General features: G+C 58.0%; 1 protein-coding gene across 28 annotated transcripts in view; it reads right to left on the bottom strand.

Annotated features, from left to right (window-relative positions):
• COL13A1 (collagen type XIII alpha 1 chain) overlaps window positions 1-22,817 on the bottom strand; it is a 147,841-nt gene that overhangs the window by 33,467 nt on the left and 91,557 nt on the right. For all 28 annotated transcript variants that reach the window (XM_045040075.1, XM_045040085.1, XM_045040080.1 and 25 more), the window contains 8 exons: window positions 19,272-19,379; window positions 16,911-16,937; window positions 16,244-16,279; window positions 6,826-6,870; window positions 5,927-5,959; window positions 5,167-5,193; window positions 2,382-2,435; window positions 1,476-1,562 (listed from right to left, as the gene is read on the bottom strand). In XM_045040075.1, coding sequence (XP_044896010.1) covers window positions 1,476-1,562; window positions 2,382-2,435; window positions 5,167-5,193; window positions 5,927-5,959; window positions 6,826-6,870; window positions 16,244-16,279; window positions 16,911-16,937; window positions 19,272-19,379 — 417 coding nt within the window. The remainder of the gene's footprint in view (window positions 1-1,475; window positions 1,563-2,381; window positions 2,436-5,166; window positions 5,194-5,926; window positions 5,960-6,825; window positions 6,871-16,243; window positions 16,280-16,910; window positions 16,938-19,271; window positions 19,380-22,817) is intronic.

Below are 22,817 nucleotides of genomic sequence, written 5' to 3'. Positions count from 1 at the left end.
TAACTCACCTCCTTCTACTTATCTGACTCCCACCCAGCCAGCCTGGGTCTCACCTCCTCCTGGCAGGCTTCCCTGCCTACTCCCTTCCTCCTCTGAGTTCAGCACGGCTTTCTGGGGTCCATACCGCCCTGCCGGGCCCTCCTCATTTCCTGATTAGCACACACAGGCCAGTTCTGTGGCAGCCCCCAGGTGTGGACTGCTGGCCGCCCCTGGCTGCAGGGGGGCAGGTCACTTTGGAACCCGGGACACTTGGAAAGGCACAACTCATCAGGTCCTGCCTCGGAGACAGAGGGGACCGAGAAGGCCCAGGGCATGTAGGGAGGGGCGCCAGGAGGCCTAGGAGGGGAGGTGCAGAGAGAGATGGGAGGAGGCCCACTGCACATACTTCCCCTAGTCAGCATTTTGCCTGGACTCGGAAGGAGGACATAGGTTTGGGAGCAGCCTTCTATCTTTCCTCCTTTTTGTCCCAGGATGCAGGGACAATAGTCCCCAGCCATCCTTAACCCCAGGTCAAGACCCAAGACATGCCAGGTATCCACTCCTTGAGGGGTCGGTGGGACCGACGGGGACAGACTCCAGCCCCGGGGATCCCAGAGCCCAGGTGGCAGGGCCACCTTTGGCAAAGCTGGTGATCATGACAGGGCACGAGCCACAGTCAGGTGGGCATGTGGGGGTGGGCCCGAGACCCTTCCTGCCACTTCATCTCACCTGTCTATGGGCTTCCTTCTGCCCCCACCCCCTACACTATATCCGTGTGAATTGTGGGTTTGTTTCTCCTGCTAGACTGTGAGCAAGTGGAGGGCGGATTCTCTGCAGCCTTGCAGCCCAGGCGGGGCCCTGCTCACAGCCACCCCTTGACCAACGTTGGTGGGATGAATGTGTGTGTTGTCTGAAATCGTGTCATGAGTCCTTTCCTTACAGGCCAAGAGAAAGAACGTCCCCATGTCCCTATGCTACTGGCATAAACCAAGTAGCACAAAAGGCACCTGCTTTGGGAAACCCAAATCTTACCGTCGCGTTTCCACCCAGTGCAAGGAAGGTGAGGGCTGTCCCATTTGCAGATGACCCCACTGCTGCTCCCCAGCCCCTTCCCCTGACCCCGTGTGCCAGCACCCGGTGGTGGAGCCCAGCTGGTCCCTGATCTTGACTTATTCTGAGCCTGGGTGAGGGGCCTTTCTGTCTGTCCTAAAGGTTCTGTAGCCATCGGTTCCTGACTCAGTTATATCATAGCCATTTGGATCACTGGGACCATCTATCTGCCCTCTTGACTGTTTCCCTTGCATGGTCAAACAGTCACCACTTGGAATCAGGCCCTCGGTCCAAATTGCCTTTGTAGAATCCACACATCTGGAAACCCCACACATCTGGAGCATGAGAGAGGGCAAGGTGTCCAGGACAGAGTCCCCAAGAATGGGCTGAAGATAAAGGCCACAGACAGCATCCCCCTTGAGTGCTGATCCCACAGGGAAACTCACCTTTGGGCCTGGGGGCCCAGGTAGCCCTGGGGGGCCGGGCTCCCCTCTGCCCCCTCCAAAGGAGTTGCCAGCGTCGCCTTTTTCTCCCTGGGGGTGGAAGGGTGGGAGGATGGGAGGTAAGTTAAGCATCACTGGGCCCGTCTAGCTCTGGAAGTTGGTGGCCGATCCCTGTCTTTTCCCCCCTCATGGTTCCATGGGGTGGAGATAGCAGACCACCCCTCGGTCCAGGCCGGGCCCAGAGGCCCTCAGAAGCCTGGCTTGGTCTTATGGGCCGTGGGATGTGAGCAGACAATGGAGCCAGCTACAGCAGGGGAACAGGTAGGGAGCTAAAACAGGAGACCCATCGTGACCTGGGTCTAGACTCTTTCTCAGAGTGTGTCCATGGACACTTCCTTCAGCGGGTGGGGAATATTTGGCATGTGAAAAAAGGAGTCTGGTGGCCAAAGGATGTCAGGAAAGGCAGAGTGAAATGGAGCAGGGCAGACTCCTTCCCTGCAGGGTGCTCTGAGGCCCTGACGGGCTAGGGTGCCCCGTGGCATCCCAAGGGGCCTGTGGTATGCAGCTCTCCCCAAACGTATTTGACCTCAACTCTTTTGTTTTGTTTTAAATGGACCGTCTGATGGATCTCATGGACTAGGGGGCGCATTTTCAGAGCTGGTGCAAAGAGACCTGACAAGGTCATAGCTACTGGTCTTTGCATATGGGCGGTGTTTTGTTTTGTTTTGTTTTGTTTTGTTTTTTACCAATCAGGGCCTCCCACGTGGTACCCCACACAATAATCTAGCTGCGTTTTCCCCCAATCTGGGAGGGACACCTCCCGTGCCGGGGCCCATGTGAATGGTCAGGTGCGGATGAACACCAAGGCCTTTACACGGAGCCCACCATTCAGAGCTTGCCAACACCCACCTTCTGCCCCAGGAGGCCGAGCAGCCCGGGGGAGCCTGCAGCCCCCTTTTCGCCCTGTGGAGGAAATGCAGACAGTGCAGGGTTAGGAACTGCTGCTCCGGGACCACCAGGAAGGCACCGGCCCCACCAGCATGGAGCTGAGGCTTTCTCTGTCCTGCTTCCCTCCCCCTCTGTGGGCCATTTCCTGAAAGACTCCATTTCCTGCCAGACCCCCATCTGCACCTGACTCCTCCCTTGGGCCACTTCATACTGGTGACGGCCTGCCTCCCTGGTCTCCTGTTCCCATACGGGCTGGGCCCTCATCATTCACAAAGCGACAGGGACCAAGAGCACTTAGCCCCTTTTGGGGTCTCCTGGGGACAGGTGAACGGTTTAGAAGGCCGGTAGTCGGGGAAGCTCTTTTTAAGTAGTCATTTCATTTTTTAAAACGTCCTTGGGGCGCCTGGGTGGCGCAGTCGGTTAAGCGCCCGACTTCAGCCAGGTCACGATCTCGCGGTCCGTGAGTTCGAGCCCCGCGTCGGGCTCTGGGCTGATGGCTCGGAGCCTGGAGCCTGTTTCCGATTCTGTGTCTCCCTCTCTCTCTGCCCCTCCCCTGTTCATGCTCTGTCTCTCTCTGTCCCAAAAATAAATAAACGTTGAAAAAAAAAAATTTAAAACGTCCAGCATTCAGAGCTCCCTGGTCTCTGCCTCCCTCCTCCCTGCCTCCAGGGAAGACAAAAACCATCTAACCATATTTTGAGAGGTTTGCTTCCTGTTATGGGTTGACTCGCGTCCTCCCCCAATTCGTATGTTGACGTTCCAACTGCCAGTATCTCAGAACGTGACCCTCTTGGGACATAGTGCCATCAGAGATGCAATTAGCCAAGCTAGGAGAGTCATACTGGAGTGAGGTGGGCCCCTAATCCGCACGACTGGTGTCCTTGCAAGAGGGGAAGTTTGGACACGGACATGCATACAGGAAGAACACCATGTCAGGATAAGGCAGAGACCGGGGTGATAATTCTCCACGCCAGGGAACACCAAGGCTGCCGGCAAACCAACAGAAAGGAGGGAGGGACAGAGCAGACCCTCCTTCACGACCTGCGGAAGCAGTGAGCCCTGCTGACTCCTCGATCTCAGACTTCCGGGCTGCAGCACTGCGGGACAGTGACCTTCTGTGGTTTGAGCCACATAGTCTGTGGTCCTTTGTCAGGGCGGCTCTAGCAGACTAACACCCCTCGCTAAGCATCTTCTTCCGCCACGAAGAACTCTTCCCATGACACGCGTCACAGGGCCCTGCTCTCGCTGCGCAGGTGAAGCGGCACCGTGGCTATGCGGGACCCCCCGCGGTCTCAGTGACAGAGCCAGGTCGGGGGGGCCCCCCCGCGTCCGCCGAAGCTCCACCTTCTACACCATGGAGATGGCACTTTGAGCCCATAGAGTGTCTCCTACGGGGAGAGCACCCCCAAAAGAATCCCTGCAGGCCAACGCTAGAGGGCGCTTTCTCCACAGCCCCGTGGCTGCTGGTTCTCCTAGGTAATAATACACACTGAGGGCCCCAGGGGTCATAATTCGCCAGATGTCCCGATGATTTTTGCCACTGGAGCCACAGAAGATGTTGCACCAAGTCTTCAGGTGGCCTCCCCTTGCCACCTGACGGCGCCTAGAAGCTGAGTGACAAAATAGCCTGAAGCTGCTCCAGGGAGGAGAGGAATGCCGGGTAAGGGCCCACGTGCTGGGAGGGAAGGGAGTCCTGGGGCCCCAGCAGGCCCTGCTTTGCCTGGGCCGTGCCTGGGATGTGCCTTAACTGGGGTCTGCCCTGCCACAGGCCGAGTCTGAAGGGAAATGATACAGGTGCTGCCCCACGAGGTCCTGGGGGATGGAAGGGGGGGAAGGCCTTCCTTCTGCTGGTCTTTCCTCCTGGGTCACCAACACTTTCAAGGAGGGAGGGTGTGCTCCCGAGTGCAGGATTTCTGAAGCTTTGCCAGGCCATCCCGACACTCCCTCTTTCTGGGGACACATGCACCCCCCCCACCCAGCACACCGCAGGCAGCACACCAGCCATGGGGGTGGGGCAGGGAGTGGGAGACCAGCAGAGGCCAGGATGGAGGGGACACACACTCAAAGACACAATATCCTACCCTCTGCCCCCTCTTCCCTGGCAAACCTGGGGGCCCTGGCTTCCCTGCTGCTCCTGGGTCTCCCTTTGGGGTAAGAAGAGAAAGTCACTGATAAGAGGATGGGGGTGGTGAGGGGTATGGTGGACAGTGATCATAAACCAGTGTTTCCAGAATACTAGTCCCATAAGATGTTCCTCTTAAAAAAAAGGATGATCTAGTCAAAAGAAAGTTTGGAAAATGCTGCACCAGAAGTTACAGTTTTAGAGCTTCCCAACACACATACGGCATCTTAAAGGTTCTGAGAAGGCCTGCAGTAAAGCAACCTGTGAACTATTTTTTACGTCTGCATTTCCCAAACATATCTGACCATGGAAGCTTTTTCCATGTTACGTCTCTTACAGTCCCAGACAAGAGAGACAGCGCCCTGCAGGCACAGGGGACAATAGTTACTGCCTGCTGGAGCTGGTGTGTAGGCAAGCTATCCGAGCTTCCCAGACCAGAATGCAGGGAGTGGGAGGCAATCCTGCCCAGCAGGCCCCTCCTGGGTGGGCCGTCCTCCACTCAGCCAGGTCCCCAGCTCCGGGTCAGCCTCAGGGGGACCAGGAGCATAACAACAGCAGCCACTGTCACCTCCACCCCATGCTTGATGCTCCGTGCAGCCCAGAACATTCCCTCTGTATCAGTACCTTGGCTCCTGGGGTCCCCGGCTCACCCTGTGTGGAAAAAAAAAGAAGACTCAGGTAAAGAGATGAGGGAGAGAGACAGAGAGAGAGAGCAAGCAAGCTAGTGTAGGAGCCATTAAGCAAAGGTACTCATGGGGTAGGTGAAGCATCTGGCCAGCCCACGACTTTCCACTGCCTAGGCCTCAGGTCCCAGGCCAAAGGAGGCCTCCCGGACGATTCCGTACCCTTCCCCTCGGTGGCGATGTGGCAATGTGAATGCCAGCGAGGCACCCCAGGTGGAGGGAGGGGAAGGAACGGGCGTTGGCTTTGGGCAAGGTGCCCCCTGTGAGTGGACCTGCCGGGAGATCCACATTTATGCTTCGGGGGTCCGCAACCATCCGCCTACCAACCCAACGGGCGGCTCGGGTGGGGTTCGGGAGAAGGTCCCCTGTTCCCTGCTCTGAAGCTTGGCAAGCACACAGCTGCTGAATTCTGAGGGACGAAGGAAAGCGCTGGGTTCCCTTGCACGCCGGCGGGGGGGTGAGACCTTTAGTTGAGGCCGGTAAACCTTCGCTACTTACTTTGCAAGGCTTAGCTAAGCCCCGTTGCTCAGGTTGTGCGTAAGGGCCTAAGTATGGCCTTAAGAGGAGTGTTTCTGAATCCTGTCTGCCCCCTCCTTGGTCCGGCGGCCACCCCCCTGAGTCCCTGCAGGCCCGATTCTGTCTTCCCCTCTCCTTTCCCCCCATCCTGCCCCTTGTGTGTTGAGCGACAACGTTCCACCGACCTTCATCCCCGCCACGGTGATTCCGGGAGCCCCCTGGCAGAGAGAAGAGAAGGCGTGGTGACTTTCCGCAGTTGGGACAGGCACGGAGGGAGCGGCCCGCCTCCCGGCCTCCCCTTGAGGGGGATGTGGAGCCAGACCACCGGCTTCTGCCCGCTGTCCAGACCCTCAGCAGGGGTGGGTGGCTGAGTGTGGCACAGGGAGAGCAGGCCCCGAGGAAGGAGGAGGCTCTGTGTCGGTGAGCTCCCCAGGCTTCCCAGCCGCCTGCTCAGGGGGCCCAGGGGGGCCCAGATGGGGGTCTCTCTGGGATGCAATGTGGGGAGGGCTTCCGTGGGACAGGAAAGGAGGAGGAAGAGGAGATGGGAAGGAAGGAGGGTGGAAGGGAGAGCCGCGCGGCAGGGGAGAATGGGACGTGGCTGATTTGACCCCTGAGCCTGCAAGTGGGGTTCTCCTCACAGAGAGCTCTCTGGGCCTGTGCCCTCATGGACTGGGGAGCAACTGGGAGCGAACCCCATTTCCACATCAGCCCAGGACCAACCACTTGGAGGTAAACAGGCTGCCAAAGGCACCCCTCAGTAAATCCCAAGTGGAGGTGATTTTTAGGGAGTCCCTACCCCCCGCGTGGGACTGCAGCCAGGGCTGGGGTGACCCGGGAAGCTTTGTAACGACCCAGAGATGCCCAGGAGGCGGCCTGGCCACGTCAGGGCACTGGTGAGTGTCGGCTCACGGGAAGAACAGGCTGGTACAGCAAGGGGAGAGGGCTGGGGAGATATGTACCCGCCTTCACGTCTTCACAGCGGCACACGGGCAGGAGGAGTGGGGCCTCCGAGGTGTCCCAGGGCTTGGGAGAGAGAGCTGGGGCTCAGGCAGGGGCTGCCTGGGATGGGGTGAGGGGCACGTACCTTGGCTCCGTGTTTGCCCGGCATCCCCGGCATGCCTCGTTCTCCCTGAAGGAAGGAACAGAAGAAACGCTGAGGAGAGGGCCTGACTCGCCTGAGGCCCTGGGCCCTTGAAGCACGGCCTGCAAGGATGTCAACGAGGCGTCCATCCTGGTTGCTCTGGAAGCCCGGGACGGCCGTGCAGCTCACGCTGAGCTTGGAGGACCCGCCACCACCGGCGGCCACCACAGGCCACGTGAACTCACGGGAGGGCCCAAGTCCCAGAGCGCAGATCACGGTGCAGGAAAGGCGCCCAGGGAAACGGGGCTCACCAGCTGAGTCTGAGTCCTGAGGGGGCTGCGGGGGGAGCTATTCCAGATCTGCCACCAGCCAGGGGCCCCCGCTGGCTCGGAGCTCAGTGCAGCAGGGCCATGGGTGGAAGGGGTTGCTTGGCCATCACCGGTGTCCCCTCCCTCCGGGTCCCCCCTGGCCCTTCTGGCCCTATTTTCTGGCCACTTCCTCCCGGCCTCCTGGGGTCTAACTCCTCCAGAGGGCGTGGCGGAGGGTGGGTCTTGGTTTGGGGGGCGGAGACTGTGGGTGGAGGCAGGGCTGCCCCTGGAACCCATCCAGAGGCTCTGAGGGGGCTGTGGCTTCAGGACACTGTGGGGTTCGCTCTACTATCTCAGCAGCGTCCCGTCTTTCTCCTCAGTTTCTTTTACCTTCCCCGTGAAAATGCCACACCTGTGGGGCCGGGCTGTGAGCTCAGGAAGGACAGGAGGTAGATGGGGCTGGAGATGACAGCCAGCGACAAAGGGAGGTCAAGCGGAGACGATGAGTCAAGACTCACCTACTGGGTCAGGGAAGTCGGGGGTGGGGGTGCTCAGGAGAGGAAGGAAGGCAGCTCCTGTCGCCATGAGCTGAACCCGAGATGAAGCCCCGGCCAGGGCTCTGGATGCCGAGCAGTGACAGGTGACAGCCACGAGCCTGCGGCAGCTGCTCGCCTCTGAGCACATCTGAAGGCTTTGGAGGGCAACGCGGGGCCCTGACAGACCCTGTCCCGGCCCAGCCTCCCCACTCGGGTCTCAAGAGCTGTGGCCTTCGGGCCAGGCTGCAGTTCCCACACAGGCTTCCGGGCGAGGGGTGACCTGGCCCCACCCGGCCCCCGTCTTTTCCGCTGCCCTCACCCCGTCTCTGCTCTCTTCTGGGAAGTCCTGCCCACCCTTCTGCTCGCCAAAGCTAGAACGTCTTCCAACCTCTGTCCTGCATGACCGGGCCTCCGGCTAAGCTCCCCAGTACACAGGCTGGACAATAACTCTCGCCACTTCAAAACAGCCGGCGGGGGGGGGCGGGGGGGGGGAGCTGGTCACATGCCACGTCCTCTGTGAAGGCTTTTGTTATGCGCCATAACCCAGCGCTGGCTGTTCAGCGTGGCAGGGACCACTGTGCATCTGTAATTTGCACGCACGGCCAGTGTCTGCCTGGGATGGTTCACCTCCATCCTCTTTGGCCTAAGTCTCTGTCTTCTGCAACAGGCCCGGAATCTTTAGCTCCAAACGCGGGAGCCCTTCCTCACCCTGGCCCACCAGGACCCCTGAGCCACAGGCAAGGTCAGCGGAGCTGTACTCAGGAAGTGAACACAGCAGACGGGTCAGCGCCCCAGGTCTGCCCCAGCCACCGAGTTCCGGGAAATCCTTCTTCCGGGCCATTTACTGTGCCTGCCTTGTGTCTGGCATGGGGCTAAGTGCTTTCCAGCTTCCCTGTATTCAATCTCCAAGACTCTTCTCCGACGTGGGAATTGATGCTATTCCTGTTTCCCAGGTGAGCAAACTGACTCAGAGAGAGAGGCCAGGTATGATCGCCAAGGTCGTGCAGAGCAGGGATTGGAACACAGGTCTTTTGTCTGCCAAAGCCCAGGTACCCATTTCTCTAAGCCGACCCCAAGCATCAGATGGGCTGATTCTCAAGTCCCTCTCTGCTGGAGGCCCCTCAGGTCTGTGCCTCATAGGGGTGAGCGGGTCAACTCATTGGGGGGTTCATTGGGTAGCTCACTGGGGGGCTGGGTCTCTGACCACAGGCATGACCCAGAGGGAAGAGCTGGGTAGGGCCCCACCTGCCAGCACAGGTCTGCTCTGTGGCCAGCAGAGGGTGCCACAGGACCTCGTCAGAAAACTGGCGCTTGTGACCATGATGGTGTCAGAGCCCGTTCCCCGCAGTAGCGCCAGCTGAGGGCCCCTGTCATCCTTTCCTTCAAAGAACCAGGATCTCCTGCTAACATTCCAACTGGCCCTAAGACACCAGGTGCGGGGAGGCACAGGTGGGAGATCGGCTTGGGTGTCCTTGACTATTCAGCCCTTCTTCCCTTGTCCTTCCCTCGGCCTTTCCTCAATGCCCCCGCCAGCCTCTTCCCACCCCGATCTGGGGAAACCGGCTGGGAGTCAGGAAAGGCTGTGTGACCCTGGGTAAGCCACCTTCCCTCTCTGGGTCCAGGATCCTCACCCGCAACGTGAGTTAGATTGGAGATCACCCACCCACCCCTGCCCCACCCGCTTTCTCCAATCACCCCCAGCCCTGCCTAGGTGAGGCCTTGAGTGGGGCGAGAGGTCAGAGCTGGGGAGGGGCCCCTGGGTCTGTTGGCATCTCCAGAACGAGGCTGTGGAGGTGGGAGTTTAGCTGTGGGGGGAAAATGCTGGTCTAGGAGGGGTCTCAGTGGGTCTCTGCTTTCCTTCCTTCCTACCCGGGGGGGGGGGGCACCTGCTGATGCTTCAAGAAGGGGGGTGGCGGGTCTGCCCAAACCCCGCCTCTGGGCTTCTGTCTCCAACCTCAGCAGAAGCAGTGACACCAGCGAGTGAAGGTTTCTGGCTAATTGGGGTTGTCTTCAGCCCGTGCCAGCTCGTGTGAAAGGACAAAACCATCCACTCCAGGGAAATCTGGGCCCCTTGGAGCCTAAGGAGGCAGCCCTCCTCGTTAGCGTGGCTGACCTTTGCCCCTTCCCTCCCCTCTGGGTCAAGTCTTTTAATTCTGCAGGCGACCCAGGCCCCCTTGATCCCATTCGCAGGCCTCCCTCACTCCCACCCCTCTGCTGGGCAGGAAGCAGAGGCGCCCCCCGCTGACCTCACCCTGCAGGCTTGTTCCACTCTCATCAGGCCGGGTCCACCCCAGCCTGACCTCTGCCCTGGGGACTGGCCTGGCCCTACTCTCGGAAGCACTGATTCCTGGATCTGTGAGGTGAGACAGGGGTGAGTCATTGTCAAGGACTTCAGGGTGGCTGTGGGCACCTGTTTGCAGGGAGTGAGAAGCGAGCTTCTGGGGGCTATCGCTAAAAGGGGGACCACGACACCTTTGTTCCCACAGTTTTCCCCCCTCCGTGCGTCTTTGTGGGGGCAGATTTACAAGCTCCTTCTTTCCAATTAAAAGCATTCCCCTTCAAAAGGTTTAAGTTTGGAATTGTGCTAAATTTCGATTCACTGACTTACTAGTGTCTTCATCTCGGGTGCGGAGGGAGTCCTCAAAGTGTGTCCAAGTCCAAGATCCCCAATTTAACTCCTCTGTATTTGCCTTCTCTTGTCTTCCCAGGGGGCCCCAGGAGCTCCCCCAGCGGGCTCCTGGAGACCCCTGCTGGGCCACCCTGCGGCTGCGGAGGCAGGCACCCCAAGTCTTGCCCCAGGTGCACAAAGCATGGATGGCACAGGCTGCAGTGGGAACAGGCCAGCGACCCCCAGGCCGGGACATCCCACCACTTGGGAGGCTGGCTCTTGACCCAAGAGGCTGTCAAGAACCAATGCCCGATTGCTGGCCGGGAAGGGGTAGATTCCTGGGTGAGCTCTGGGTGAGCACAGGTGGGTACAGCAGGGGCTGCTTGCAATGACCTTGAAGGCCTGCCCTGGCCCTGACTTTTATGAGGCCACCGACTCTCCAGCTGAGCCTTGTACAGGAGCGCCTTGTAGCATCAGTAGGGTTTCTTTTCTGGTCCCCGCTTCCAGGTGGAGGGACCCATCATTTACTGAGACGACAGGATAAAAGCCGGCTCCTTGGAGCACAAAATGGCCACGCTCCTGTCCCGTGGGAGCGGCCTCTTAATTGGTGATTTACTGCTTGTTGAACAAGCGGGGCAGGGACTTGGCAAGAAGACATAGGCTGGAGGGAGGTGGGGGGCTTCAAGGTCAGCTCCCAGCCAAGCGCAGGTCAGGCCAGAGGAGTGTGGGGTGATGCAGGGACCTCCCTAGCGTGAAGCTCCCTCTGCAGCCGGAGGGCGGGAGGGCCCGGGCAGAGCAGCTCCACACACAGACTCTTTGTTCTCTGCAGGGAGGAGGAAGGCCTGTCTGAGTGTGGGGAGTGGAAGGCTGCAGGGAAGGGAGGAGGTGGGGGTGTGTTGGGGGAGGCCAGCAGGCGGCTCAGGCCTCGGGCCTGGCCCAGGGCCCTTTCCCGGGCTGGGAAAGCTGGGTGAGGAGGGCTAATGTCTCTCTTTCCTCTAAAGGGTTCCTAGGACTCCCTTCCAGGAAAAGGCAGCTCATTTCCTTCTTCGCTGCCCTCGCCAGCTCCAGACAGCAGAGGCCTGGAACCAGGGGGATGCCAGGCCCTCCGGTAATTAGGACCGGCAGGAAGTGATCTTGGGAATTACCGGGGTCAGGCGCCCCATTGAAGGCCAGGGTTTTGGAAGGGCGGCTGGCTTGTAATCTCGATTTGAGATCGGTTGATTTTGTAGTTAGCTCCAAAAAGAAAAGTCAGCTCTAATTAATCTGTGGGCTTTGGAGTGTGGGAGAAACAGGGCCCAGAGAGCACAGGCTAGGGGCCGGAGGCTGGCGGGGTGAGACTCTCAGTCCCCGCGAGGCCTCAGATCTGAGGCCTATGTCGGGGATCCCTGATCTGCTTTAACTGAAATAGTCTGGATGTTCCCACTGGGATTTCGTGGTTGTGAAAGAAAGTGCTGTCCCCACCCCAGAAGGCTCCTGCAGCCACGGCTGCCCTCGGCATGGAGCCCGGGGCTGCACGTGAGTGCCCTGTGGAGCCTGGGGTTGCTCAGGCCCTCTGAGAGCCACAGGGGTGCGGAGGGGGGGTCTCAGGCATAGCTGTGGTGGGGCCCTGAGACAAGCTGCCTTCTCCTGGTTTTACTGAAGGCCTGGTACCATGCTAACTCCTTCGGGGCGGGGGGGGGGGGTAGGAATCAGGGCCAATGGACAAAGTGCTCCACTTCCTGGGCTCTTTCACCGAAATGCACCAAGGCCCCCGAGTTCTGCTCGCAGAGAGCCTGGGAAGCTCAGAGAAAGGCCTGAATCCAGCCACAGCCTTTTCTCATGGGAAGGAGATCAGCCCACCCCCACCCGTCTTTCTTCTGGGGGAGGAGGGCCTACCGGAAATCATGGCCACCCCCCACCCCTGCCCCCCACCGCCCTGCCATAAGGCCCAGGTAGTAAAGTCATTCAGAGCAAGGATGGCCAAGACGCGGGGATCAGACAGAACTGGGTTACTACTTCCTGCCTGTGGACCTTCTGGAACTCACCTCTTTGGGCCTCAGTTTGCTCATCTGTAAGTTAGGGTTAAGAATAAAACCTTCCTCACAGGGTTGCTATAGGGATCCAGGAACATGATGTATGCAAAGTGCCACGTACACAGCCTGGCGTGTTGAAAAGACCCGGTAAGGCAGCTTAATGATACTAGCGGTCCCTCTACAGAAATGTGTCCACCCACATGGCCCCCTGCTGTGACTGGCAGACAGGGATGATCACACCCTGTTGGAGAAGGATTGGAGGAGTGTGGGAAGGGCCTGCGTGGCCATACGGCAGGGGCCCAACTTGGACCGGGTAGGAGAGGGTCTGTTCCTCTCGCCCTCACCCCAGCGCCCTAGACATCCCACCTTACGGCCCAGCTGATGTCCCTTGGGAGCCCCACAGCCTCCGCAAGGAGTGACCGCAGTTGGAAGCTGCTCTAGCAGGGGGCCGTCCCAGCCTGCCTCCCCTGGTCTGAAAACGCACAGCCCCTAGCCTGCGGGGAGGAACTGTGTGCCTCAGTCCTGGTCCTTCATGCAGACCCCAAGGCTTACCGCTGACCGCCCCGCGCCAGTGCACCCCCTGCTGCCGGGTCAGATGGACCAGCTCCGACACGCTTAGAGAGAGGCTCTCACCAGGTTTTGTGATCTACATACCGTCTGACAATACCCATCGATCCCCTTGAGAGAGAGCCAGGATTGTAATGTTTTAAACACACGTTGCATAGTACGACACATTTAAAGTAGATCGGTGGTCATAAATTTGGATCAAATCGGTACCACATGGGTACACGATAATACTCACAGTGTCTAGGCAGCATGGCTGGTCCCGAGCGGGGTGGGGGCACCATGGGGCCTGCTGGCACCCTGGGCTTCGATCCTAAGGAGCTAGGGAAGGAGACTGCCTGCTGGCCTGGCTGGTCACTGAGAGGGATGCCAGGCCTGGTCCAGCCGCCCAGGGGTGGCGGTGGTGGGCAGAACCGATCATTAGCAAACTCTGCAGGCCACGAAACATCTTTGCTAAGAGTTCAGTTCCACCCATGCTGAAAGAAAGCCTCCCTGCCTGTGTATCAGGTCACCAGGACGGAGAATTGAAGCAGACGTGGGTCTGTCAGTTACCCCATGGGTTCCCCTTGCACCCGAAACACAGGGGCCGTCCTATGGCCTCTGTCCCTGTATGGTGCTCCCACCGCCAGCGCTCACTCCTCCCTGGGTGCTGGGGTGGGTGCCTGTTGCCAGCACCCAGCTCTCTCCTCTGCACGCCCCCTTCCAAGTACAGAAGGGAGGAGAGAGGAAAAGAGAGAATAGATAGACAAAGAAGGAGTTCGGGGGATAAGCCTCCACATTCCAAGGAAGGCACAGGGAGGACAGTCCGTGCACAGCTAGCTTAGCCTAGGCCGACACCCTCTGAGTAGACACTCACTTCTGTGTCTGGGCCAGAAGACTGGCCCCTGGGCTTGGACTCATGAGACCTGGCCTCCGATTCCAGCATGATCTTTCGGCAGCCGTGCAACCTTGGGCAAAGGACTGACTTCTCTGAACTTCTCATCTGTATGCGGGGGGATACAGAGCTCTAACGGGCCATGGTGGGGACCGGTGGATAGGGAGCACGTGAACTTTGGCTAAACCAGAGATGGGAAGTCCCCGGGCACCTGTCTCTGGGCACCAGCATCCTTGTCTCGGCGCTCTGACGGGAAGCAAACTTTTGCCTGAATATGGTGGTCACTGGCTCGAGACACCCACAGCCCCAGTGGGTCTGGGGCAGTGGGATGGGCACTTGTAGCCTCTTGAGAGTCCCTTGACACCCAGGCCCTGAGCTGAGGCTGCTCCGTCCTCAGGAAAATAGACCCCCAAGCTCCTTTCTGGATGAACCAGATTTCCAGTGGGCCCGCGGATGCAGATGCTGGCATCGCGGTGACTCTCTGGGGGGGAACTTCTGGCTGCCTGCACGGAACCAGGAGGCAGCAAATTTTGTAAGCCTGTGTGTGTGGATGGAAGCAACCGCAGAGGCTATAATTTCCACTTCCTGACACAACACAAGTTTCTCAGTTTGTGCAGAACTAATTAAAGGTCTCTCAGGTCTTGCCATTTTGGCCCCCTGCCCCCCCCCCGCCAAGCTCCCATAAAACAGTGCGGTGATGGCAGCCGCCCGATTACAGAGTGTGAGGAATGTGCTTCTCCAGAGCGATCTTTCCCGTTCCCAAGTCCCTCCCCCTTCTCGTTCTCCCTCTCCTTCCTGCGTCCTTCCTTCTCCTGGCGCTGGGTCTAGAGGGCTGCATGAGGCTCCTTGTGGCAGGTGGTACCACGGGAAGGACCCAGGCCTGGGCTGGAGTTCCTGCTCTGTCCCTGAGGAGCCATGACACTTTGGGCAAGCCTCAGTGTCATTTGTTAAACAGGAGAGTAGCACCGGCCGCAGGGTGCCTGGGCGGCTCAGCCGGTTAAGTGTCCGACTTCGGCTCAGGTCACGATCTCACGGTTCGTGAGTTCGAGCTCCGCGTCAGGCTCGCTGCTGTCAGCCCAGAGCCCGTTTCAGATCCTGTCTCCCTCTCTCTCTGCCCCTCCACTGCTCTCTCTCTCTCTCTCTCTCTCTCTCAAAAATAAATAAGCATTTAAAAAAAAAGAAAAAAAGAATAGTACCAGCCTTGCAGCGTGGTTTTAGGATTAGAAATAACGCAGGTCACATTGAAGGACAGCCTGGGCACATGGTAGGCATTCAGTAAGTGGTGACTATTATTAACATTATTTGTAAGTTATGATCGGTGTTGTAATGACTGCCCCTGGGCCTTTGCTCAACTTGTCTCCCTGTCTAAAGTGCCGTGTCCCTTCAGATCTGCTGGTTGAAGGATCGCCGTGGTGGATTAAAAACGGCCATGGATGCTTTGCTATTCCTTCCACAAGAAGTGGAGGCGGCGTCTCCTCCAGCACCCCACTGACGCGCGTGACTTAGCCACGTGACTTCCTCTGACCAATAGGATAGCAGAAAGTGTGATGCCTTGACCGCTTTGGAAAAGCTCTTGTGCTCTCAATATTTGCGGATTTGAACACTGCCCTGGGCCTGCCATGCTGTAAGAAAACCTGTGTCGCCTGCCGATGGCTGAAACGCCACACGGGGGAGAACAGAGACACCCAGACCACGGCCAGCACCAACCCCCAAACGTGTGGATGAGACCGTCTTGGCCTCTCTGGCCTTTCCACCCATCATCTAACGCAACGGCACGAGCGAGCCCAGAGGAGACCAGCAGAACTCCCAGATGGCCAATCCACAGGACCAGAGTGAGAAATAAATTACCACTTGAAGCCAGGACGTTTGGGACGGTTTGCTACACAGCTACGGATAACCGATACGCCCACCCATTCACCGAGATTGAGCTCACAGGCTGTTTTCTCCCCGAAGGCTTCCCAAACTCCTCCCAGCCTGGGATGAATCTCTCCACCCCACTACCCATATTCACACGGTGCTTTGTGATGGTAGCTTAGCACAACCTGCCTTCACCAGGATTATTTGTACAGGAATCTCTGTCTCTCCGGACTGCAAGTTGCCAGAGAGCGGGGTTGGGACCCCACCTCCATATTCCCCACCATGCTCAGCATGGAGCTCTGCCCAGGGCGGGCCCTGGTAATCTGTTCCCATTTACCAGGCCCTCAGGGGGCCAGTGAGAACCTGACTGCCTTGGTACAGATACAGGGCCCCAGTTGGTGGACCCACCTGAGTCTGAGGTCTGGCTGGGCCACTCATCACCTAAGGTCTTGCCCCTCTGAGCCTCCTCCTCCCCCCCAGTGGAGACGCAAACTCCTGTCCAGCCAACCTCACAAGTGTGAGGCTCACACTGGGCAAGCGTATGTGCAAACACGCATGGGCACAAGTCCTGACCCCGCATGCGTCATGGTGAAGTCCCACTTGGGTTACTGGGGAGGGGGCGGGAGGTAAGATCCTTCCTCCCCCCTCCCACTCCTCCTTACCTTTCGGCCGTGGTAACCCTGGATTCCTGGGTCTCCCTGGGGGAACAAAGAGAAGACCGTTAGTGGGACTTTCCCAAATTCTGTCTCGCACTGTCGCCCTCACATTGCCCTTCCTCTTCTCAACGACTGCGAATCCTCCCGACTTCCAGCCAACCCTGGATCAATAGCTCTGCTTCCTCTGAAACACACGTGCGACGTGGTTGGGCACGGTCAGTGCTTTGCGACTTCTTGTCCCCAGAGCCCCGGGGTCCCCGGCTTCAGAGGGGAGAGTCTGTTTGACACTTTGGGCCTCCACACAAGGTCTCACTAGAAACCCGATGACCCTGCAGGTCCCTTCCGGTTCTGACTCCAGGTGAATCTCTCTTTTATTGGGACGTTGTGACAGTGCCCCGGGCATCAACCTGGAGTTTCCAGCCAGACTCTAAGCTCCTCGGAGGGTGGGGCCGCGGCTCCCATACTCATCATAGTGCCTGCACACAAAAGTGTGCAATGCCTAGGGGACCCAGGCAATTCCCAAGAAGGGAGTGGCGCTTTGGGAGCGAGCCAGGTGTGATCCATCCCTCACTGAGGTCCCTCTCAGCTCCTTACTCGGCAGCCTTAGGCGCTGAGTCTCCCCCCGCAGACAGCGCTCCCACCCATTCAGTGTGTCACCCCAAAGGGCCCTCACCTTTGGTCCTGGAGGCCCAGGTAAGCCCTGTGGAAGCAAGAGCAAGGTGAGTGGAGATGGGCTCTGCAGGGAGACAGTGCAGGTTAGGCGTGTGCGCAGTGGAGGCCGGGCCAGGGGAGGGCCCGAGCAGCGATAATGAGTTCTGGATGTGCTAGGGAGCGGGTCTAGAAGATCCTGGACCGGTATCTGAAACCTGCCGAGGGCACACGGGGACGACAGGCTCGAGGGCCTCTTTGGTGCCATGTGGGCACCGTGGGCATCTCTGCTGTGCCCGCCCACTGGAAAATAGGCATCCTGCTAATTTGACAGTGTGGTTTGGTCCAGGTCCCCGCCCACCCGCCTCCTAATTGGGACCCCTCCCTGGGAAGCCGACCTTGCCCAACAGAGCCTTGGTTTTGCCTTTCTTTGGCCCTGTCAGCCTCCTGAAGAGCCTTCTGTCTCCTTCTGCCCCAGGGCGCTGTGACCACGGCAGTTAGCCGTGGGGAGGTGGTGTGGGCCCAGGGCCTGCGGGAGCCCAAGGGAGAGGCTCCACTGTGGTCTGGGGCGTAGGTGTGGGCAGCAAACGTGGGCTGAAGAAAACCAAGATGCCCAAATCTGGTCTGTTTCAATTGGTTTCAAAACATGCTTCCTGGTTTTTCTTCTTTATAAACAACCTAACAAAGAAAACCATCTGGCTTGGGTCCAGTGAGTAGGAACCCAATACGTTTGGGGGGGCAGGGGGGTAGGGGTCCTCAAAGAAGTGGATTTTGAGTACTTCGTTGGTTTTCTTGGCTGGGTTGGGTTCAGGTCCCTAAATTTCACTTCCTTTCAGGGTTTCCATTTTCCCATCTCCAAACCCATAGAAGTGAGACTAATATTTCTCCCCGGGGTCCAAAACAGAAATATTTAAAATCTATTGTGGAGGTCAAGCTGGGCGGGAGAGCTGGCAAGCTAGGTTTTCACATTGCTGAGGTGCCAAGCTGGGTGCCCTGGGCGGCCAGGGCTGTTGCCCAGCATTGGTAGCAACCTCAGCTACACCGGACCTCGGCATCGGTGGCAAGAGCAGCTGAGGGGCCCAGGTTTGTGGCCGAGTGACCTGGAAAGTAGCTGTTGTCATCGAGGACTATTTGGCAGGGACATCGCTGACCTAGCAATTCCCCACCTCTGGGAATCTGTTGCAGCGAAAGAATCAGAGAGGCACACACACAGTTATGGTCAAGGCTATATATTACAGAAGGAACTCATTAACTATTTGTAAATAGGCCCAGCAGCAGCCCTAAGATCCACATCACGGGGGACTTCGGCCGTAGGAAAGGGAGTGGTTTATGATATTAAGTAAAAAACATAAGAGGACACAAACCGTTATATTATTCAGCACACTTGCGGACCTGGAAGATGCGTGAGTGCCGCTACGTCTAAGGAGAAAAATGGAAGGGCCCTCCGAAATGTTAATAACGGGGAACTCTGTGCATAGGGCAAAAGAGACGCTTTAAAACATTTTGTCCGTCTTCGAAATTTTTCTCAATGAATGTATGATGCTTTTGTCATAAGAAGGATAAAGGTTTCTTTCAATCATGTGAATAAACCATGTTGAACAGATGTTGCCTTTAACCCCGTCCCTTCAGAAACATATGGCCTTAGTCTTAGCTCGAAGACTGAGAGGACCCATTTTCCGCAAAGAAGTCCAGGTTATTCTGCCCTGGTTCTCTGTTGCATTAAATAGGCCAGGAGAGCGGGGTCTTGACCAAGGCTTGGAAACCTTGGTGGCTTGACCTACTGCCTGAGCGTGGTCTGGTCTGGAGGGGGCACCTGTTGACCTCCCTTGGCTACAGCAGTGATCCAATCCTCAGGCTTGATTCAGGGTCCCCCTGGCTTACCAGACATCCAGATTGGCTGGAAGGCGGCCCAGGGGTGCAAAACCCACATACAGCAGCAAAGGCATATTCATTAGGGTGCTGGGTGGTCAGATGGCCCTTAGCTACCTTCTTCAGAACCCACTGCCCCCAGCTCAGGTTTTTCTAAGCCCAGGGGTCAGGGGACAGCCTTCAAAGGTGGCCCTGGGAACTTTCTTTCCAAGCTGGTCTCTGCCGAGGCTGGGAGAGGGGCAACCTCTTAGTGATTTCCTGCCTGGAAGGCAATGACTGGAATTGAGGCCTGGCCCCAGGAGCTGGGTTTTCAGAACCAGAGTTCAACAGTTGAGTTGGGCAGGGATGGGTAGCTTCTTGCGTGACCCGCCTACGTCCAATGGCCTTGCCAAGGTGTTTCTGCCTGTTAGGCGGGGACCCAGATTCTTGTCAGTTATGCAAAGTTGGGATGCTTCCAGAGAATTCTTGGGACAAACCTTGGGAGAGGAGGTGGTAGAGAGAGGAAGGAGATACTTACGGGTGGCCCCATGGGCCCTGGCAGTCCCGGGGGCCCCAGAGGTCCGCTCGGTCCAGGGGGGCCTGGTGGCCCCGGTGGTCCTTGGATACCGGCCTGGCCCTGTTCGCCCTGAGATTGGTGGAAATGAGAGTTAGAGGGAGACCCTCAGGGCTGGGGAACGGCTCCCACCCCAGTGCCATGCACCCGGTGAGGGCCCTATCGTGGGCTCTGGTGGGAAGGCGGTGGGGCGTGACGGTGATGATGCCGTGGTGGTGACTGCATGCAGGGACCAGTGGCAGCAAGGAGACGGCCAAGACATTCGGCTCCCAAGAGGAGGGGTCCAGAGAGGATCTGCCACACGAGCGGCTGGCCCCCGAGCAGGAGCCCTGCCGGGACCAGAGGCAGAGGAGTGAGCGAGAAGACCCCACCTGACCTCGAGCATATTTCCGGCCTGGTCAGATGGCCGGGGTCCAGCCCAGGTGGTCCTCAGCCTGGCCTGCTTCGGCTCCTCCCTCCGTGTGAACGGTCACATCCTCTCTCTACACCCACCCGCCGGGCATCGAAGGAGAGCAGTACATTCCTGCTTCCGTTTCCTGCTGCAGGATTTTGCTGTCTGATTGTCTGACTCGGACGGTCAAAGGAGGGCCTTAGGTCACAGGCCGCAGAAGTTGGTGTGGCTCACTAAACAACTGGGTGAGTGATTTTATGTAAAACATTTGGGCTGGGGGCTTCTGATGGCACAGGGAGAGCCCTGTCCCTCGAGGCCCACATTCCTGCGGGTGATCACAGACTGAGCCCGGGGTCCAGGTGGCCTGGGTTTCCCCTCCCCCATCCTTTCTGCGTGAGGCCTGCTTCTGTCACCTACATGATCTGTGCCTGGCTTCACAGGACAATTGAGTTGGCAACCCTGAACTTGGTTGAGTTTTGAAACCGTAAAGTGCTTTATGCCTGTATGGGTCTCGGTTAGTGTTCTTTTGCCCCACCCCTACTCCTCAGTCAGCTGCTCTGAGCCCAGCCTTTGTCACCCACCGTCCCTGTGCCCAGGGTGGACCGAGGGCCCAGGGAGCTAGGGGTGGCATCGGGTCCCCCTCAGGAGGAGGAGAGAGCCTGGCCATGTGACCCAGATCACGGGACTGGGGGCCAAGCCGAATCATCCTAGATCTAGACCGATGCTGATCATATTATTTTCTAAGCGACCTCCCCACGGACCATCTGGGCCCAGCTCCTGTGAGAGGGAGCCCATCCCTGCAGATGGCTGGGCAGGCGTGCGAGAGCTCCAGGCTGGGATGCAGGGGGACACAGGCGGCCGGAGGTGCGGCTTCAGTGTGCTCTCGGCAATTCCCACAGGAGGAAATGGTGGGGGCGCCCAGCTTCAGAAGGAGGACTGTGGGATCCTAGCAGCACCTGCTTCAACCTCCCTTGGCCGGGACGTGCTGGTGCGGATGACCCGGGGTTTCGTCCTGCTGCCCGCTCTGAGAAGCCGCTGGAGGGCGCGGAGCGTCCATGGTGGAGGAGGCAGGGGCAGCGACGGGTCACAAGTCGTGTTTTGCAGAAGAGAAAACGGGCTCGGAGAAGTGGAGCTCCCTGACGGAGGCCACGTGAATTCAGTGGGGAGCCAGGACCCAAACTTGGAACTCCGGACTATTCTTATTCATTCCAAATAAGCCCCCTCCCCCAGAAAAAACGACTCACTGTCCAACTTTCTGCACTTTGGAAGTGACCTCCAACGCCATCTGCTAAGCACATCGTATTTCATACAGTGTCCTCTGTCAGCAGATGTTAGACCCAATGTTTAAGCCTCTTACAGAGCCTGTAATATCAATACTGGTTTATCGATAGGAAATGGACAAGCCTTTCTATGTCCCATGAGGGCCAACAGCATAAAAATCTTATTCTCCGGGCAAAACCTGCGGCAGGCAGAGGAGCGGCCCCCGTTCTTCCCTCCCTACTCCGGAAACCAGGTTAGGGCAGCACAGAAAGTTCTGGCTCACCCGCGCCCTGCTCTTGAAAAGGGAGGCAGTAACACGCAGTGGCCTGGATCGAAGCCTGGGCCCCTCTCAATTTCTTCATCTGTAAGATGGGGATGACGGTGACGGCACCCGCCCTGGCGGGTGACTGGTGTGACATTACACGAGCTAATCCGTGTGGCATTCTTACAGCAGTGCCTGGGGCCCGGCGAGGGCTCAGCCTACAGCAGCTAAAGCAACGGAGGCCAGGAGGTGGCTCTCGGGGGTTGAGGCGAATGGCCATTCTGACCGCAAGACAGCTCTTCTGGAATGGGGTCTGACATTATTGGGGTGCGGGGGGGGGTGACAGAGGGGTGGGCCTGGTGCCTCTCTGAGCGGCCGGGGGGCCCCCTGAAGAGTCACGCTTGGAGTAAGCCTTGGGAGCACATGGAGACTCTCGAGGATTTGGCCGCTGTAATGGGATATGTGGGCTCGGGTGGCACATGCGTCACGTGTCCCTCTGTATTTTTAGTCGTTAATTGGAGTGAGTTTTCAGCCTCGTGCAGCCAGGTGCCTCAACACGCTGGCCTCTGGGCTCGTGACTCCTGAGTATGGCCAGATGGTGGCTCCAGGCCCTGCTGTCAGGCTTTCAGGGAGCATCTCAGAGCCCCGCCACGTCCAGCATGCCCACGGCCTTGGGGGTAGCTCCTGCCCAGCGTGAGGAAGGCCAGGGGCATCAGCGGCAGCCGCGGGCTGCCTGGCCTGGAATCAAGCTTCAATGCTTCTGCCTGGATCCCTGGCTCTGTGGTCTCTTGTTTTCCGTTCTTGGTCACCTGGTCCTCTCCCAGCCGCCTTGGGTTCACAAGGCAGGAAGAAGGAAGCAGTTGCTCATAGCCATTACACCTGTTGGTCGTGGGCCACATTCCCCCTCCAAATTCCCTCACTCCTCAGACTCAGGTTACAAGCGATCAGGCGCTAAGTGATCCATTTCTAAATATAAAGGGTGTGGGTCCAACTGAGCGAGCCGGGAGGCTGGGGTCTGAAGACCCGGTTGCCGGGCTCCCATTCTGCCACTTGCTGTTTGCGTGACCTTGGGCACAAATTTACTTCTCAGAGCCTCGATTTAACCATAGCACTGAAACAATGCGAGGAGCAATGCCGAGTGCTTTGCACACACAATACCCCCGCGCAGTAGGAACTGCTTTTATCCTGAAAGGTTAAGCAATTTTCCCCAAAGCCCACCGCTAACAAGAGTCCGAGAAGCTGGGTGCTCTGTAAGTTACTGGCTGCTTGACCTTGGGCAACTGACTTACTATCTCCGAACCCTGACTTCCTCATAATAATAATAATAATAGTAATAGTAATAAATAGGGATGATCATGCCTAAGTCATAAAACTGTTGAAAGAAGTAAATGAAGTCACATCTGTACAATGCACAGGCCCAGTGGTGGCTGTCACTGGTGACTGTTATGAGGAACAGAGGTGTGTGACAGTTGTGGATCTCCTGGGCTTGGGTGTTGTGTATTTCTACATCCATGACATTCGTGGGTCCGTCTTTGTCTAATCGAATGTAACTGAAGTAGAGTGAGGTTCATGGCTTAGTCCATCGTCCCCGCTGGCC

This window comes from Felis catus, chromosome D2, assembly GCF_018350175.1.
Source record: "Felis catus isolate Fca126 chromosome D2, F.catus_Fca126_mat1.0, whole genome shotgun sequence".
Classification (NCBI taxonomy): Eukaryota; Metazoa; Chordata; class Mammalia; order Carnivora; family Felidae; genus Felis; species Felis catus.
The sequence above is the reverse complement of the archived record's forward strand: the minus strand, read 5'-3'. Positions and strand labels throughout refer to the sequence as shown.